The sequence below is a fragment of the Centrocercus urophasianus genome, unplaced genomic scaffold (genome assembly GCF_019232065.1).
Source record: "Centrocercus urophasianus isolate 14NV4802_14NV808 unplaced genomic scaffold, USGS_Curo_1.0 seq_20, whole genome shotgun sequence".
NCBI lineage: Eukaryota > Metazoa > Chordata > Aves > Galliformes > Phasianidae > Centrocercus > Centrocercus urophasianus.
The window spans coordinates 891,868-907,828 of NW_024884756.1; the positions used below are offsets into that span (position 1 = coordinate 891,868).

General features: G+C 44.2%; 1 protein-coding gene across 2 annotated transcripts in view; it reads left to right on the plus strand.

Moving 5' to 3' along the window:
* Positions 1-15,961, plus strand: part of HDAC4 (histone deacetylase 4) — a 215,613-nt gene that overhangs the window by 21,523 nt on the left and 178,129 nt on the right. For both annotated transcript variants that reach the window (XM_042821990.1, XM_042821991.1), the window contains exon 2: positions 1,971-2,220. In XM_042821990.1, coding sequence (XP_042677924.1) covers positions 2,199-2,220 — 22 coding nt within the window. In that variant the 5' untranslated portion in view covers positions 1,971-2,198. The remainder of the gene's footprint in view (positions 1-1,970; positions 2,221-15,961) is intronic.

Here is a 15,961-nt window from a genome sequence, read left to right on the forward strand (position 1 = left end):
ATATATGTATATATATTTTATTGTTTTCTCTGTTATTCATTTTGCATCATGTAAATGGGCAGATGGGGATCACAGAAGAGTAGGGGTTGGAAGGGACCTCTAGAGATCACCTAGCCCAACCCCCCTGCCAAGGCAGGTGCCCTGCAGGTTGTACAGGTAGGTGTCCAGATGGGTCTTGAATATCTCCAGAGAAGGAGAATCCACCCTCTGGGCGGCCTGGTCCAGTGCTCCATCATTCAGACAGTGAAGAAATCCTTCTTTGTGAGGAACCTGTGTGTTCCAGAATCTGTTAGCTCTGTTCTGAATTTTTATCTGCAGCTGAGATTGCTTGTGCCATAACATTACCTGCTATTTTTATTGGAAATGAATGATACTAATATTTGCTAATGTCTGATCCAAGCTGACCTGAGTCTTCAACAGGATGTGCAAATTAATGGAACTGGAAGAACACTTGAGATGGCAGAGACCTGTAGGGATTAGAAATGACACTTAAGTAATTTTCTCTTAATTTAATGTGTAACGTAAGAGAGCATTCCAGGTCTCTGAAAATGCAAGATAGGCAGGGAAGCTTGGAGAGCTGTAATGTTGAAAAACTTGCGGTAGGGAGAAACAGACAGTGAAAGGTTTTGGGTTTTTTTGTGTTGTTGTTCTGAAACAACATGTGCTTTGCATTGTTATACAAACCAAGGAAGTACCATCATAAAGCAGAGCCCAACAGAAGTGGCTGTGCTGGTGTTTAAGTCTCAGACCCACTGTTGTTGCCCTACTGAAAGGGAACACCAATAGCTAATGACAGGAGGGAGAGTAAGGTAAGAGCTCTTCCAAGAATAAATGGGACTGTTTGGAATGCAATGGCAAAGATAGATTGTGGGCAGATGCTCATTGTGCAAGCAGCAGTAGTAGTTAATATCATAATTGTCCTCCGCCCAGGGAATATTGCTGCCTTTGCTGAAGGCTACCACACCCTCAGATCTGCTGCTGGAGCAGCTTGGGGTGAGTGCTGCCTGCTTTGCTTTCGGCAGCATCAGCTGGTTTAATGGAGATGGGCTGGCTGGTTTGTGCCAGCCTGGCTTGCAGCGTGAAGTGGGTTACGGGGTGCTGGGTGCAAACTGATCTTGCTAGCGAAGCTGTGAGGGCAGCGAGTCTGTTTCCTCTGGACTGTTGTCTTCTACCATGGTGTCCTCAGGGTCTACAAGTTTTCTGCTGAGGGCTTGAGTGCTGACGATGCTTTCAGTGCAAAGGAGGAAAATAATCTGTGCTCATGTAATGCTTTGTGTAAAGGAGTCGAGTCGTTCTGTCTGCTTCAGTAGCTCTACCTGATAGCGTGTATCTGCGGCAGGTCTTTGTTTGGATTATTTTTGGGGTGTGTAAGGACGTTAGGTGAGCTAACTTGGCGCTCTGCTCTCTTCTTTCTTTAATATGCAGCTTAAAAATAATGGAGAGCAGTGGATTTTTCCTTGGCAATATGATGTTGCTTCTCAGTAAACTGCTGGAGGCTTGTGCAGAGTGGGTGTGAAATGGATTGTGTGGGCTTTTTTCCTTCCTGCTCCAAGACCACTTCTTGGCACCAAGAAGTTTTTCTTTAGACTTCTTCGGGGAACAGATGTGTGAAGTACAGTTACCACTCATGCATATGGCTTTTAAAATATGGAAGCTGTTGGACTGAAGTGGCTTCATATGGTATTGTTGAAGGATCAGAATGAACGTGCAAGTTTAGGTTTTTAAGGCTTGAATGTGTAGCTGAAAAGTTTTTTTTGGGTTGTTTTTACAAGGTTAAATATTTGCATTTTCATGGTTATTTAAGATTACACTCTTAGCTGTGAAAGTTATTCTTTCTGCAACTTTCAATGCCTAAAATGATATCCTCACTTAATCTCTTCCCTTGTGGGGGGGTGCGCGCCGGAAGTATAATGCACAATTAAAATAGTTGTAATCCTTAATTCTCTAATGCAGACATCTTTTTATTGCAGGTTCCCAGTTTGAAAACAGTTAGAAGATACTTTGCCACCATATTGGATTACTTTGTGTGCAACTCAGCATGTCACTTTGCCCTGGATTTTATAAGGTGGCCATAATTTAACCCCCACTTTCAGTTTCTATGTATCAGTGAAGCATTGGAGCTCTTTAGAGCTGCTGTTACTTGTGTGGAAACTGATCCGTCTCCAATCCCTTCTCCAAAGGACTTGACGTTACCAGCGATGAGCTCCCAAAGCCATCCAGGTAAGGACAAAACCCCTTTCAATTTAGAAACAAGAGCCAGACATCACTGGGCTTGGCCAAAAATGTGCTGTATTTGAACTGCATAATAGTTTATGTGGCATGAGAAGGCCTTGTGTTGTGTTTCGTTGGTTTTTTTTTGCTTTTTGCTGCTTTGTCAGAGTAATAATTCAGTCTTTGCTTCTTTCTTCATAGTTGAGATCTTGTGAAGATGGAAAGTTGCATTGCTCTTATCAGCCATGAGGAATTTCTGCCTGTTTTATGTTTTCTGATGGTTGTGTTATGTGCACCTGAACGCACTGAAAGGTCTGGGTGTTTGCTGAGATGTGAACCTGATGATTAATTCTGCCAAAACTGCACTGATAAGTCTTAATGTTACGTGGTGTTCCTACAGGGAGTGGTCACAGTTGTGCTAGTGAGTGTTAGTTGATGTTTAAGAAGAAACCTCTTTTAAATTGGAAGTACTTTTTAGTACAAAAGCAGAGTTTTGTGGGAACAAGAGTTCATTAATCCATCTCAGTGCTGGCCGGGGGATTATCCCTAATGTGCTTTGTAATTTAAGACATGAAAACTACAAAACTGTGCATTTCAATTGTGCTTTTGAGCTCTATTGATTTGTATTTAGTGAGTGTCAGGTAAGCTACTGTTAGGCTTTTAGGTTTGTGAGCTTGGAAGAAGAGTTTTTATTTGTGTTCCAGTATTGCTGGTTGTTTCAATTCTTGGTTAGGAATAGTGACCACAGAAAGGTAATCCAGCAATGGTGAGGCACATGGAACTGCTTGTTTAATTATGCTTTTGACAGGTTGCTTTTGTGACTTCCATTGAATCAGTTTTGGGTTAACAGCTGAATAAGACTAAAGTTAAGTCAGCATCTCCATAGATTTAAGGAACCATGTGTTTGTAGGGGAAGGATTTTACATGTGCTTCAGGATGATTAATAGCAGTCCATTAGTGGCTTCTGAGGCTGGGAGCAAGAAATGTTGCAGCAGACTTGGATGCTGGAGGTTAGAAGCAGCAAGGCTGAAAATCTGAACCTTGCATAATACCTGTTTTATAATTCTGTAATGTAGCGGTCTGTTAGATTTTCAGACATCTTTCTGGTGTTACAGGGAGTGGGGAAATTAAATATGTATGAGTAGTGTTCTGCATGTAGGTATTCAGCTTTGATACAGTTTTTGCAATACGGTGCTTTTCTAGAGGTCTGTTTTTGAAGTATGTGGATGGTTCTTATTGGAACAGGTTGCCCAAGGAGGCTGTGGATGCCCCATCCCTGCAGGCATTCAAGGCCAGGCTGGATGTGGCTCTGGGCAGCCTGGGCTGCTGGTTGGTGACCTGCACACAGCAGGGGGTTGGAACTGGATGAGCATTGTGCTCCTTTTCAACTCAGGCCATTCTGTGTTTCTCTATGAGACACTGAGGAGCTAATGGCCTTCTCCATTTTCCTGCACAGTAGTTGGATAGATTGAGCACACAGCTATGTTAAGAACCAGCAAATAAACCTAATGATGAGCAGCATCTCTCCCAATGTTCTGGAAAGAGAGATGTCATTCATAGCTGGGCCGTTCTGGCTCTCATGGCTGATTTGTCTTGTTCTCCTTTAATTCGAATCCGAGCTCATCCCTTGTTCACCTTGCCCTTGTTTGGTGCCCAAATGTGTGAGAGAGTCCTGTAAGAAGTGCCAAGAACAGAAGGCAGAAGCTTGCCATGCGAAGAGGAGTTTTTGTGGTGCTAAAAATCAATTTAAGACTTCTGCAACAGACATGTTTATGTGTGATTCTTGCTGGAATAGTTGGTTGCCTCAAGCCCAGAGAAGCAGAACTGGGTGGTTCTGGATACATATGCATTTTCCTGAGCTACAGCTCCTAAACTTCTTGGCCCACTGTCACACACAGGAGCTTGGAGTGAGGTATGCGTTGGCTCAGTGTGAGCTGAAGCTGTGAATCCTCAGTGTTTGGGAGGAAATTTCATATTGGCAGTAACCCTTGAAGTGAAGGACTCCTGTCGTCAGCTGTTTTGCTGGAGATCTCTTAATTTTTGCAAGTTCTTCACCTTAAAAATGAAATAAAAGCACAGGAAGTGATTTGACAGTATTTTTACATTATGGTGTTTTAGATGTTGGCTTTGTTTGGCCATATCTCCAAGTGCTGGGTTGATATTCTAGAGTGTGTTGTGATGGGTTTTTACCTCTAGCTCACACCGTGGTGTTCTTACTGCTTATTTCTCTTTGAGAGTCAGTTTTATAACATTTAGTGGAAACAATATCCAAGCATGGCCAAAGATGACATCTGGACTTCTCATGTCAGTTGTGATAGCTGTTTTGATTATACAGCTACGGGTAATTATTACTAATGATGTGTGTTGTTTAAGGGAATGCTCTGCTTTAACTCAAGAGCCTATTAAATTTTGCTTCAGTGGATACGAGCTTTCTTCTCTAATCTTCTCCAAACCTATCACAAATGGGATTTTTTGGGAGCAACTCCATGAAATTGTTGCAGTGTAGCTGAATGAAAGTGTTTTCTTATTTATTTATTTTTTTCCTTCACTCTGCAAAGCTGTCTTGTGGGAATAGCTGCATACTGATGGCTTCTCGCTGAACAAGGCCAAAAAGATATGGACAATTAGGTAGTCTAAGGAAAATGACTTTTCTTCCCCTATTGTCGCCATTTCTTTTATTATACTTTGGAGTAACTTTGCTAAAAGAATAAGAATCTGTGGAGAAGAAATGGTCCGTCCCCCCCTCCCAAAGGGAAGTGACTCCTCAGGAGCTTCCAGAGGATGTTCCAGGCTGTGTTAAGCCCTAGTTGTGGGGGAAAGACCATGACCTCTTACTGCTGATTTCTGGCTCGGAGGCTCTCTGCGGTTCTTACTTGAGCTCTGGGTTGGGATAATCAGCTCCTAGGAACTTAAGGAGCAGGGGGAACAGCAGTGTGGTGCTGGGGTCCCTCTTTTCCACAAGCACCAGCCGCTCCTAATGAAGCACCATCCAGCTCCCTGCAGGTACTGGTAAGCTATGTGGTTGCCTGGGCAGGAACGTGAATCATTTTGGGTGGAACTGCTGGGCAGGCTGGGGGCAGGGGGAGGGGATGGGGCTGCAGTTGAAGGCTGGGGAGGCAGAAGGAGGGAGCTATGTGGAGCTCATCACCACAAAGTGCAGAGGCACCGGGTGCCCTTTGGCAGAGGAGTTGCTGCTTGAGTGCTCAAACAAAGCTGAAAAAATGCTGAAATTATGCTATAAAATATCAAGATGCTGCGAAGCGTAATTAAGAAAATTAGTCAAATTAAGATAACGTTTAGGATTATGATGGAGTTTGGGATGCATGGACAAGCATGTTTAGTTTCACTTCTTAACTTGCTATGTCGCCCACAGTTTAGGCTTACCTTATGTAACCTTTAGTGCTGGTACCTCTTGTGCACAACCAAGTCTGCCCAGGCAAGGCATGGATGTGGGCTTTTTTTTAATTTCCTCTCATTGACCTGAAATGATTTTTGGCTGTCATCTTCTGCCCCTCTCACCTAATTTTCAGTGGCTTAAGTTTCGCTGTAATGTCATTCTTTAATCAGTAAAGATTGTTCTACTTTACCGGTTATACATAGAGACCATTTTAAAACCTAAATGCTTAAAGTTAATCACTCGACTGATTTGTATTTGTTTAAAGTTCACTTTCCTTTGTAAAAACTGGAAATCTCTGTGCTCAGTGAAGCGTTTTGTTTATGAAATGTTATCTTACAGGAGTTAGTCCGAATGCAAATGCTGTATTCCTTCAGAGCTGCTCTTGCAGGGATGCAAATGTTATTTACATCTTGAAGTGCTGAATGTTTGATAATCAGGAATATTGAAATTTAAGAATGAGTTGCCTATCTAGTATGGAAAAATCTGCAGTGCGATCATTAAAGCTGAGAGGAGATATCAGACAAAGCAGAAAAGTGATCACAGAACACAAGGAAAATGAGTTAGCAAGTCATGTGCTGTGATTTTGCTAGACTGAGAAGTACTTTTGTGTGGCATTTTATCTGCCAAGTGTAAGAAGCCACTCTCCTTTCACATTCCATGGCTTAATGAGGCATGGAAAGCCATTTCATGCACTATACATAAGAGCTTTCCCTGTTAGTCTTTCAAACATTTTGCACCGTAAAATAAATATTTTATGCATTCTCTTTTTAAAGATTAAGAAGTTTCTGTGGAGATGCATTTCAAACTGGCTTTAAATGACACTGACCTACTTTCTGGCAGTAATCAGTCCGCTTCTGTAAGTTATCTGGGGACAAGAGCATTCTTTCAATAAACATAAAGAGCATACGAGTAAATTCCAGTCCTCCTTCAGCACAGCTTGGGCACGGCTGATCCTTGGTGGCTGTTGTCTGGAAGATGATTTGGATATGGCATATCTATGCTTGCCCCTGCTTGTCTGGTGCTTCACTTTGCTACAGCTGAGTTATTTTAGATTGTGCATCCAGGCTCTATTTACAAGTAGAACACTCGTGAGTTTGGGTGCAACCATTATCTCACATTCTGTCTCTTCTCTGCATGAGAAGACAGGGATTTCTAGTATCCCTACTTTCCCCACTGCTGAGAGGGTGAAGCTGGTTAAATGGAAGCATTCAGCTGGTGGGCAGGACCAGCAGAGGAGCAGGAACTCAGTGGCAAGAGCCTCAGTCTTGAACCTGTTGCCCTGAGAAACTCCTTCCAGGCGTGGGGATCAGCTGAGAAATAAACTCAGCAGCAAGATCTGCCACTAAGAAATACTCACTGCTGCTGATGATCCATGTGGGATAAAGTAAGCTGTATAGCAGCGTGGCCACGAGGGTGATAAGTACAAGAAACACTGAGAAGATGTCCCTGCTTCAGACTTACGACTGACTTTTTTCCCTGCATTTGTTGGAGAGCTTTTTGCCATTCTTGGTCAGTGCTGGCATCTTGAAGCCTCTTCTTGTTTTTGTACTTGTCAGCTTTTTCTTCTCTAAATGCGTTACTGAGAAAGCGTGTGCTAAGGGGATCTTTCTGTTGCCTGGGTTGAGTGCCCTAGGTTGCTTTTCAGAAGGGGCTAATTGTAGTGGCTATACTGTAGATATTCTATCAGCCAAGGAAAAGCTTTGGCAGCTATCTTAAACTGCAACATATGGGGAAGTTGCTTTGAGGACTGCATGTTATTTTGACAGTGAGTGGAGGTAGGAGGTGTTCTGCAAAATCTCCTGTTACAGTAAAGTTGTCAGCTCTGGAAGAAAATTTGAAAGGCGTACCAGTGGAAGATTAGACTTCTCATTGTGCATAAGAAATGGCTGCTTCATGATCCTTAGAATGCGTCTCTCTGGGTTTGGTTGTCACTCATGTGAAAAGCGGTGTGGTGCGCTGTTGTATGTAATGTGACTGGGAGAAAGAGCTGTATTTCATCAAACGGGGAAGCAAAAGTTGTGTTGATCATTTGGTCGGTGTGACGGCTGCAGAATGATGGGAGTTCTCATATCACAAGGACAGTGATATGAGCTGTGTTAGAGCTCACGAGTTCTGTGATCCAAACAAGGTGTGCTTGATCTGCAGAGATGGTTCTTTTCAGGAGGGTGATACCAGCCTATGCAAAAAAGCTTTGGTTAAAAGAGCTCAACACCTTTGCAAGACCAAGACTATGTCTTTACCTTTCTTCCTTTGACATATGGCTGAATGCATGTTCCACCTGCGTTCAGATTCGTACAGATGTGTAAGCTGAGCACGTCCTGGATTTCCTCTAACAGGAGCAGTATCATTGTGAGGACAATGCAAGTTAAGACTGCTGCCATGGAACCTGTGAAGTTTTTACTTTCTGGAGCATCAAATAGCGGAGACTTTCTGTATGAGGTTTTTATTGTACCCTCAAAAGAGAAAAATTGTTCTGTGCTTCAACTTGAGGTTCAAGTTGAAGTTCCTTCTAGGTCAGCGTCCCTGCTAAGTACATTCCTCTTGCTTCTATTTTTTCTTTAAATGCAGTTCTTGCACTTTAAAGCAGGCTTTTGAAGAATTCTAAAGTAGTTTTCTTAGCCTGTGATGTATCCTGCAGTATAAAGATGAGAAGCAGGTACTTATGGTGAGAGGGAGATAACCGGATTATTTTGATGAGATGTGGGATAGGAAAAGGGTAGGAAAAAAGGTTGCACTTTTGAAGTCGGATGATAATGTTTAAGATAGTCCTTGGGCCCTTGTATCTTACTAGGAAAGTAAAAAGACCTTTTTCCATATCCTTACTGCATTTTTGGAATTCACCTCTGGTCAACCTTAGTTTGACCTGTATCTTCTCATGTATGCTTCCCCCAAGTTAAATTTGTTACTAGACTGTAAGGAGTATATTCTCAGTATTTATTTTAAATTATTCAGCTTGCCTTCTTAAGTGCCAGGCTCTTGCATTGATGAGGCTTGTTTGCTTTGCTGTGGTCAGATCAATTAGGACAGTGCTGATCTCGAAGGAGTGCTTCAGTCATTGCTCTAACTCTGACTGATTCAAGAGCAGAGGCAGAAAATCCACTTACTCTCGGATGAATGTCAGCCATACGTAGCATTTTTCCTCCTTTAAGAGTAGGAATTTGGCCATCTTATTACCTGGGCTTTGGTAGGCATTGTTTGCCTCCACTTGAAAAGAAAGTGTTGCTTTGTGAGAGCTCTTGGTCAAAAGCTTTGACCAAGGTTTTTTGATTTCTTTCAGAAGGTTTTTATTATTGGTTGGGAGGGAGAAGGATGGAGGAAAAAATTGCACTGATGCTTCTTTTACTGCAGTTTTTAAGATTTCTTCTTCTTGTTTTGTATCTCTTACATCTACCAAGACTGACTTTGTAGCCAAGAGTGATTGAACAGGGAGTATCAGGTTCAGAGAAGGAAGAACTGTGGGTGAGTTGATTCTTCAATTCTTCAGTAAAGGCTTGACAAGTCTCTCTTTCACCCTGGGATGCAGTATTTCATGAATATCTCTGTGCTCTCTGTTCGTATCTATTTAGGCTGTGTCTCAGGAAGGGTTTCTGTTATCTCTTCCATTTGTGGCTTTTTAATTTTTCACTTTTTTTTCCTTGAACTTCAGTGGTTGCTTTTCTTTTCTCCTCCTCCATGGGTGTACTGGCTGGGCAGGGGCTACGGCTGCAGTGACTGTGCAAGAAGAGAACAGGCAAGTGAATCTCTGCTAATATATTGAACATCATAATCAATGAGGAGTGGTATATGCAATTAATTATTCCCCCAAGAAAGCTAAAATTCAGTGTATTAGGGGATCTGTTTAAAAAACAAACAAACAAAAAACAAACAAAAACCTCACAACAGAAAGTTGTTTTGTAGTCAACCAAATAGCTGTTGCTCTACTAGTTGCTGGGGGTGCTTCACCTGCTGTGTTCTTACTTGCTTCAAAATACACTGGAAGGCAAGTGTTGGTGTTTATGAACCTCACACCACAGCCGTGGTCTCTGACTTATCACCTGTGCCTCTGCAGCCCACAGTGAGAATCCGTGTATGAGGACAGTAATTGGGAGTGTTAGTTGATGTAATGGGGTGGATAAGTTTAGTTGTAAAGCCTGTTTCTATAGGCTACTACTAAGCTATTTCTGTGCCCCAAGGAGATGCCGAGGTGCAGGAGGGAGCAGAGGCCAGCTTGGCTGCCATTGCCTTGGTGAAGGGGTGGCACAGCATGGCCTCCTGCTTGGGGAGGCCTTGCACTGCCTGCCTCTTGGCCAGTGTCCCAGGGGCAGCTTAGCCTGAACGTGCTACTGGTGGCACTCATTTTTGGGGTGCTATAGAAGCACATGTGGGGTTCTTCGCCCTGTGGTCAATGTGCACCAACAGTCTTCCTGATGATCCACAGCACTGACTTTGACAGGGAACATGCAGCCGAGGCTGAAGCTTTCTTGTGTTTGCATCTGGCCTGTTTATCTTTGTAAAAGCCACCTCAGAGCAGTCCTGTGAGCCTGAATTCTGAGGTTCCTGTGCATTCTACAAGAGTGATCGTGCAGGGTTGGTCCAAAAGTATGAGGAGGCCAGGATCCTGATCACCTCTACTTGTGAGGATCTGTCAGAGGGAAAGAACAGGCAGCCCAGAGAGAGGCTGTGGATACCCCGTCCATCCTGGAGGTGTTCAAGGCCAGGTTGGGTGGGACCCTGGGCAGCCTGGTCTGGTACCAGATCTGGAGGTTGACAGCCCTGTCTGTGGCAGGGGGGTTGGAGCTTAGTAATCCTTGAGGTCCCTTCCAACCCAAGCCGTTCTATAGTTCCATGAACAGCTTTAATACGCTGCTTGGGATCTTCTTGGGAGTGGGGATTGAGAGTGTTAAGTTTGACTTTCTCAGTCTTTCTTCTCTTTCTGTCATCTGTTTGGTTACTTTGCTTTGATGTTTGCAGGGAATAGCACGGTTGGCCTTCATGTTGAATCCCTCCACAGTGAGTGGCGAGTGTGGGCACTGCTTCAGGGCTTGTATGGCCACAAATTGATGCCTCTGGGGGTCTGCACCCTTTTGCTGACTGAGGAGCAAAGTGGCGGCATCTGGATGTATGAGCAAGAGGGATTTTGCCAGGGCCACCTAATCCTTCTCTAGGTACTTGTAAGCATGGGCAAGATGCAGTTGTTTGCAGTGGAGAGAACTTGTGGAAAATCTGGCTGTGCTGCAGCTGCACTCTGTGGTAGGGCTGGGATCAGGATGTTGGAGGAATGACAGATGAATTCAAAGAAATCATTTTAAAAAAAGAAAAAAAAAAATCAATCCTGAGCCTTTCACTATTCAAGAATCTATGTACTCATTCTGTTTGTAGCTGTTATGTTGCCAAACCACATAAATAGCTTTACAGGGAAAATTGTAATAGAAGTGAGGTGTAGCCAGTGCGCTTTGACCCGCTAGCCTTGGCTTCGGGTACCCATCTTGTCCCAAAAGGCTGCTGCTGGAGTCATGTAACCCCGTTGGGTTTTGTGAGCTAATAGGGTCCGGGGGCTGTGGGGCTGGATGGCTCTCTGGCACGTCACTCACTGAATTGTGTATGTTGAGTGCTTGTTGTTTTTCTCTTTTAATTTTTTTTTTTTTTTTTTTTTTTTTTTTTAAAAGGCATTGCTGTCCATGAACTACTGTGTAATGACTCTTTGCTCTCAAGTTTCACCTTCTGGTCAATAGGCCAGGATCAATGCAGTTATTTGTGGATGCAGTCACTGCGACATCCAGCTAGCCAGCTTGGGTGCTGCCCAGCTGCCACGGCTGCTACCACACTCGGTTGCCTTACTTGCTGAGCAAAGAGAGGACTGTGGGTTTATTACTGTTAAACTACTCTAAAGTTGGTTCCGCTATTTTGATCTATTGAAAATTCTTCAAGCAGAGAAACTTTGCAGCTCAGTAATGTTAAGATGCACTTGAACTAGAAAAGCATAAAGATGATCCATTGAGGTAGATTTTTATTCTGTTTCAGTGTTTAAAATCTGTGCTTTCTAGTTTAACAGACAGGCTTCTCTTCTTTTAAGGTGGATTTAAAAAGAAGCATCTTATTTTAACACTTTTCCCCTACAGTAGCACGTTCCTGTTCTATAAAATGCCTGAGCTGCTCTTGTGGAGAGAGATAAAAGCCTGAACTAGACCAAGCTGATATTCCTTCTCTTTGCTGGTCAAAAAACAACCCAGAGCAGTAGAAAGCCTGGCACATACAGACCAGGCTCTTGCAGTCCATCCAAGCCTTGAGTCTTTGACTTGTCACTTTGGGAGAAAAGTGCAAAGCTTCTGAGCAAGGTGTCCTTGATCTCATGCAGCCTCTGCTGGGAGAAGGCATGCAGTCCTTACAGCTTAACAAACAGAGGAGGAGGGCTTAGGAAATGTGTTCCCTGCTGACAGCAAGGATCTGATTAGCATTAGGTGTTTTTTCTTTCCAGCAGGTGGAAGGCCTGTTCTGCGGGCTGGTAGCTCCTAACAGGTTTATCGTGAAGGCTTCTTGGCAGGTAGGGGTGATGCTCCTCCTTGAGTCTGACATTTTTTCCTTTAAAATCTGTCTTTGTGCAGTAGCTGTTTTAAATGGATCGTTGGACTCTGTTTTCTTTCTTAGCACGCAGAGTTGCAGCAGGTAGAACCAGCCGCTGTCTTGCAGGGTCGGTATCCTGTAATAATTATCACCCAGAATGTATTTGAGATGCGATCGAAACAAACATAGCACCGGTTTGTATTGCTGAAGGATCAAAACCACTTTTTTTTACGTGACAAGAGCATGCACAGCATCTCCCTCTGGTCAGTGGGTTTTGTCTTAAACAGAGCTGCCGTGTCCCAACCTCTCACTGTTTGTCAGGCAAGACTTCAGCTTGTTTTCTAAGCAGTCCACCAAATCACTTTCTAACTGGGTGCTTGAGGAGAGTTCCTCCTCCTCCACTGATTAATTTTTGGCACAGAGCACCAAATAGCTCTTGCGTCAATAAGTCGTCACAACCTTTGCTTGTCTCTGTCAGCGTAAATACAGTTGGACTCCAGTGTGCCCAGAAGTAGGCCAGAGGTTGCTAACACTGCAGCTGCAGAGCGGTCAGGTCCAGAAGTGCTGCGGGATGTATTATTCCTGCTGGGAGAGCAGAGCTGCTGCATGTCAGGTTACAAGCTGGGCCCCTCTCTGCCCTTCTTTTTTCTTCCGTTCTGTAGTTGTAGTTTATATTAAATACATAGTATTAAGACTACCTTACCAAAAAAAGAAAAAAAGCATTAGTTACCAGCAAAATGTGTGTGCGCTGCTTGCTTTTGTCAAGGTGAATGTGGATGCTATTACACAGGAGAACGGGATGTTTTGGGGGTAATTGCTGAAAGTAATTGGGTAACAGTTACTTAATCTTTAGAGGGTTCTAGCAATCAGAGGAGAGAAACTTTCTGCAAGGCTGTTAGCTTGAACAGCTCTCAGTGTGCACATCAGGAAAGGGATGGGAGGAAGCAAGGTGGATAACTTTGCAGCTTTTAAAGACGAGGTAGAACTTAATTTTCAGGAATTGTCAAGACTGTGTTTGTTTATTAGCTGAGAGCACGAAGATCGGAATTTTACCACGAGGATAATACAACATATTTCAAGTACTCCAGACACTGCTATTGTTTTCTTGTTTTGTTTATCTGCTTGTTTTAAGTACAACCGAATGGTAAAGCTAGTGCTCCTTCTCTGGTTGCTTTTCTGTTGGAAAGAGCAATGCAATACAAAGCCTTTTTTTTTTTTTTTTTTTTTCCTATGAGTGAGGTATTTTGCAGTCTTTCTGGAAGCTTCTTCCTTCTGCTGGGATCACTTACCAATGGCTCAAAGCCGCCCTGTTGGTAGGTTTGGCACCCAGGAGTCCAACGTATTTGTGCAGACTCTGGCACAAGTGGCAGAGGAATATCAAGGATGTTCTTAAATTTTAATGTATTTTTTTTTTCCCCCCTCGTTCTCTGAATCTGTATCAAAACAAAAACAAAACCTGCTGGTGGAGGGGGTGGAGGGAAATACTTAGAAATGCCACTTCTGCATCAAAGCTGTAGATGTTATTTTACCAATCTGGAGAAACTGGCTGCTAGCAAGCAGCGTGCTATTGAACTTTCTGAGTAGTTGTTTCTGTCCTTTAAAATAACAAGCTGTTGATCCTGATGTATATGTCAGCGTGCTGCAGGCATGCATCAGCCTGGAAGAGCAGGCCTCAGTGTGAGCTCAGTTAGTGAATACTTGCAGTGATAGTCCGTGTCTGTTTGATGAGAAAGTTGTCCACTTAGAGTTCACTTTCCTTGAGAGAAAGGAAAGTGTGGCTTGTTCTCAGCCTGAAGCAGGGATTTGACAAGCTCTGTATTTTTTTTTAGAAGGAGATCCTTCATCTTTTGCCAAGTTTTGGGGCAGGTGCCTCCTCTTTACCTTCTTCCTCCCCTCTTTAGCTGTAAGCTGACATTCACGAGGGTATTTATGTGTTTTGGTCCAGTTTAATGCACAATCTGTGCAGAGAATGGTTTTCCCCTTTTTCCTGTTACGCCTTGAGCTTTGAGAGTGGAAGTGATATTTTTTCAGTATGGTATCATTTTGTTCCTATAGCTTAGATGTGCCTCACGGCGCTGCGGAAGCGGGGTGACCTCATTGCAGCCTTCAGTACCTAAAGGGAGCCCACAAAAAGGAGGGGAGTCAACTCTTTACAAGGGTTGATAACGGCAGGATGAAGGGAAGTGGTTTTAAGTTGAGGGAGGGAAGACTGAGGTTGGATGCCAGGGGGAAGGTTTTTTGCTGTGAGAGCAGTGAGGTGCTGGAACAGCTGCCCAGAGAGGCTGTGGATGCCCCGTCCATCCCTGCAGGTGTTCACGGGCAGGTTGGATGGGGCCCTGGGCAACCTGGGCTGCTATGAGACGTGGAGGTTGGTGGCCCTGCATGCAGCAGGGAGGTTGGAGCTTAGTAATCCTTGAGGTCCGTTCCAACCCAAACCATTCTATGATTCTAAGCCACACAGTGACAACAGTACAGGATGAGCCTGTGGGTATTGGGGTGCTGGGGCTGGCTTAGCAGCAGCTTGTTCTTACCTGTACTGATGTGCAGATGGTGTGTGCTTGCCATTCCCTCGTTGTGGAGTCAGCTGGGTGTTGGTTGTGCTTCTGTGCAGTTCTCCTAGGGAGCCTGAATTGGAGAATCTTGGCAGAAAGTGACTGCTCAGGAGTGTACGATGCTGTTAGACAGCAGCAAGGCTGTTTTGAGTTGGCTCAGGAATGGAGGGTTATGTGTATTCATGTGTGCATATATTTCTGTGTGTGTATCTATCTTAACTCTACTTTGGTTGCTAAATCTTTAACTTGCCAAGGATTTTGTGTGTGTGTGTCTGTGTGTGTGGAGCCTTATTTTTGGTTAAAATACCAGCTTCAGGTTGGATATTAGGAACAATTTCTACCCAGAAAGGGCAGTGCTGCAGTGACACAGCTGTCCAGGAGTGCTGGGGTCACCATCCCTGGGAGTGTTCCATAACTGTGGCGATGTGGCACTGAGGGATGTGGGCATGGTGGGGTGGGTTGGGGTTGGACTTGGGGATCTGAGAGGTCTTTTTCAACTGCAGTGACTGTATGATTCCCAGTGGGTGCAGATCAGCTCCTCTTAGCTGGCACGCTTCGTGTTGTGGTCTGGCTGCTTGTCTCTGGCCAGCCTCCTCCATTCTGGACTGGTGAGGTCTGTTCCTGAGGGCTGTGTTTGACCCTGGGCTGTGCTTGTCAGAGTGACAAGGAAGGCGTGGGAGCCTGATGCTTGACCTGTCTCATCGCACATCTGCTCACCTTCCCTGTTCCAGGTGTCTGGCATGCCTGGAAGCTGAGCATCAGCGTGGTGTTGAGAGCATGGTAAGCAAAGCTGGGCACTTCATAATGAAGAGAGCACAGACTTCCTAAGTGCTGAGTAAAGCTGTGTGTGCTTTCTAGGTCTGCTTTGCCTTTTTTGTTTTTTTCCCCTTGGAAACTGATCACAGAAGAGCTGGAGTTGAATGTGAGAGTTAGTCAGGTAGGGAGGTGGAGCGGTTGTTTCCCTCCCTGAAGAAGACTGCTTGCTCTAGGAGCTTTTTGCATCACCTTTGGAATAGGAAATGTGCTGGTTATCACGTCCTGAGTTTTCTCTCTGACTTCATTCATGCCTGAATTCCCAAGAAACAATGTCGCACGCATTGCTGCTCTTGAGTGGCTGCTGCAGGACCAGCTGCACTGGTGCTCATTCCTGGAGCTGGATACTGCCTGAGATGGCATCTCCGCATGTCGAGAGTGTAGCAGGAGGCTTTTAGCAGCATTTTAGTAGATTCTTGGTTTCGGCCAGCCAGATGTCATCTAGGCA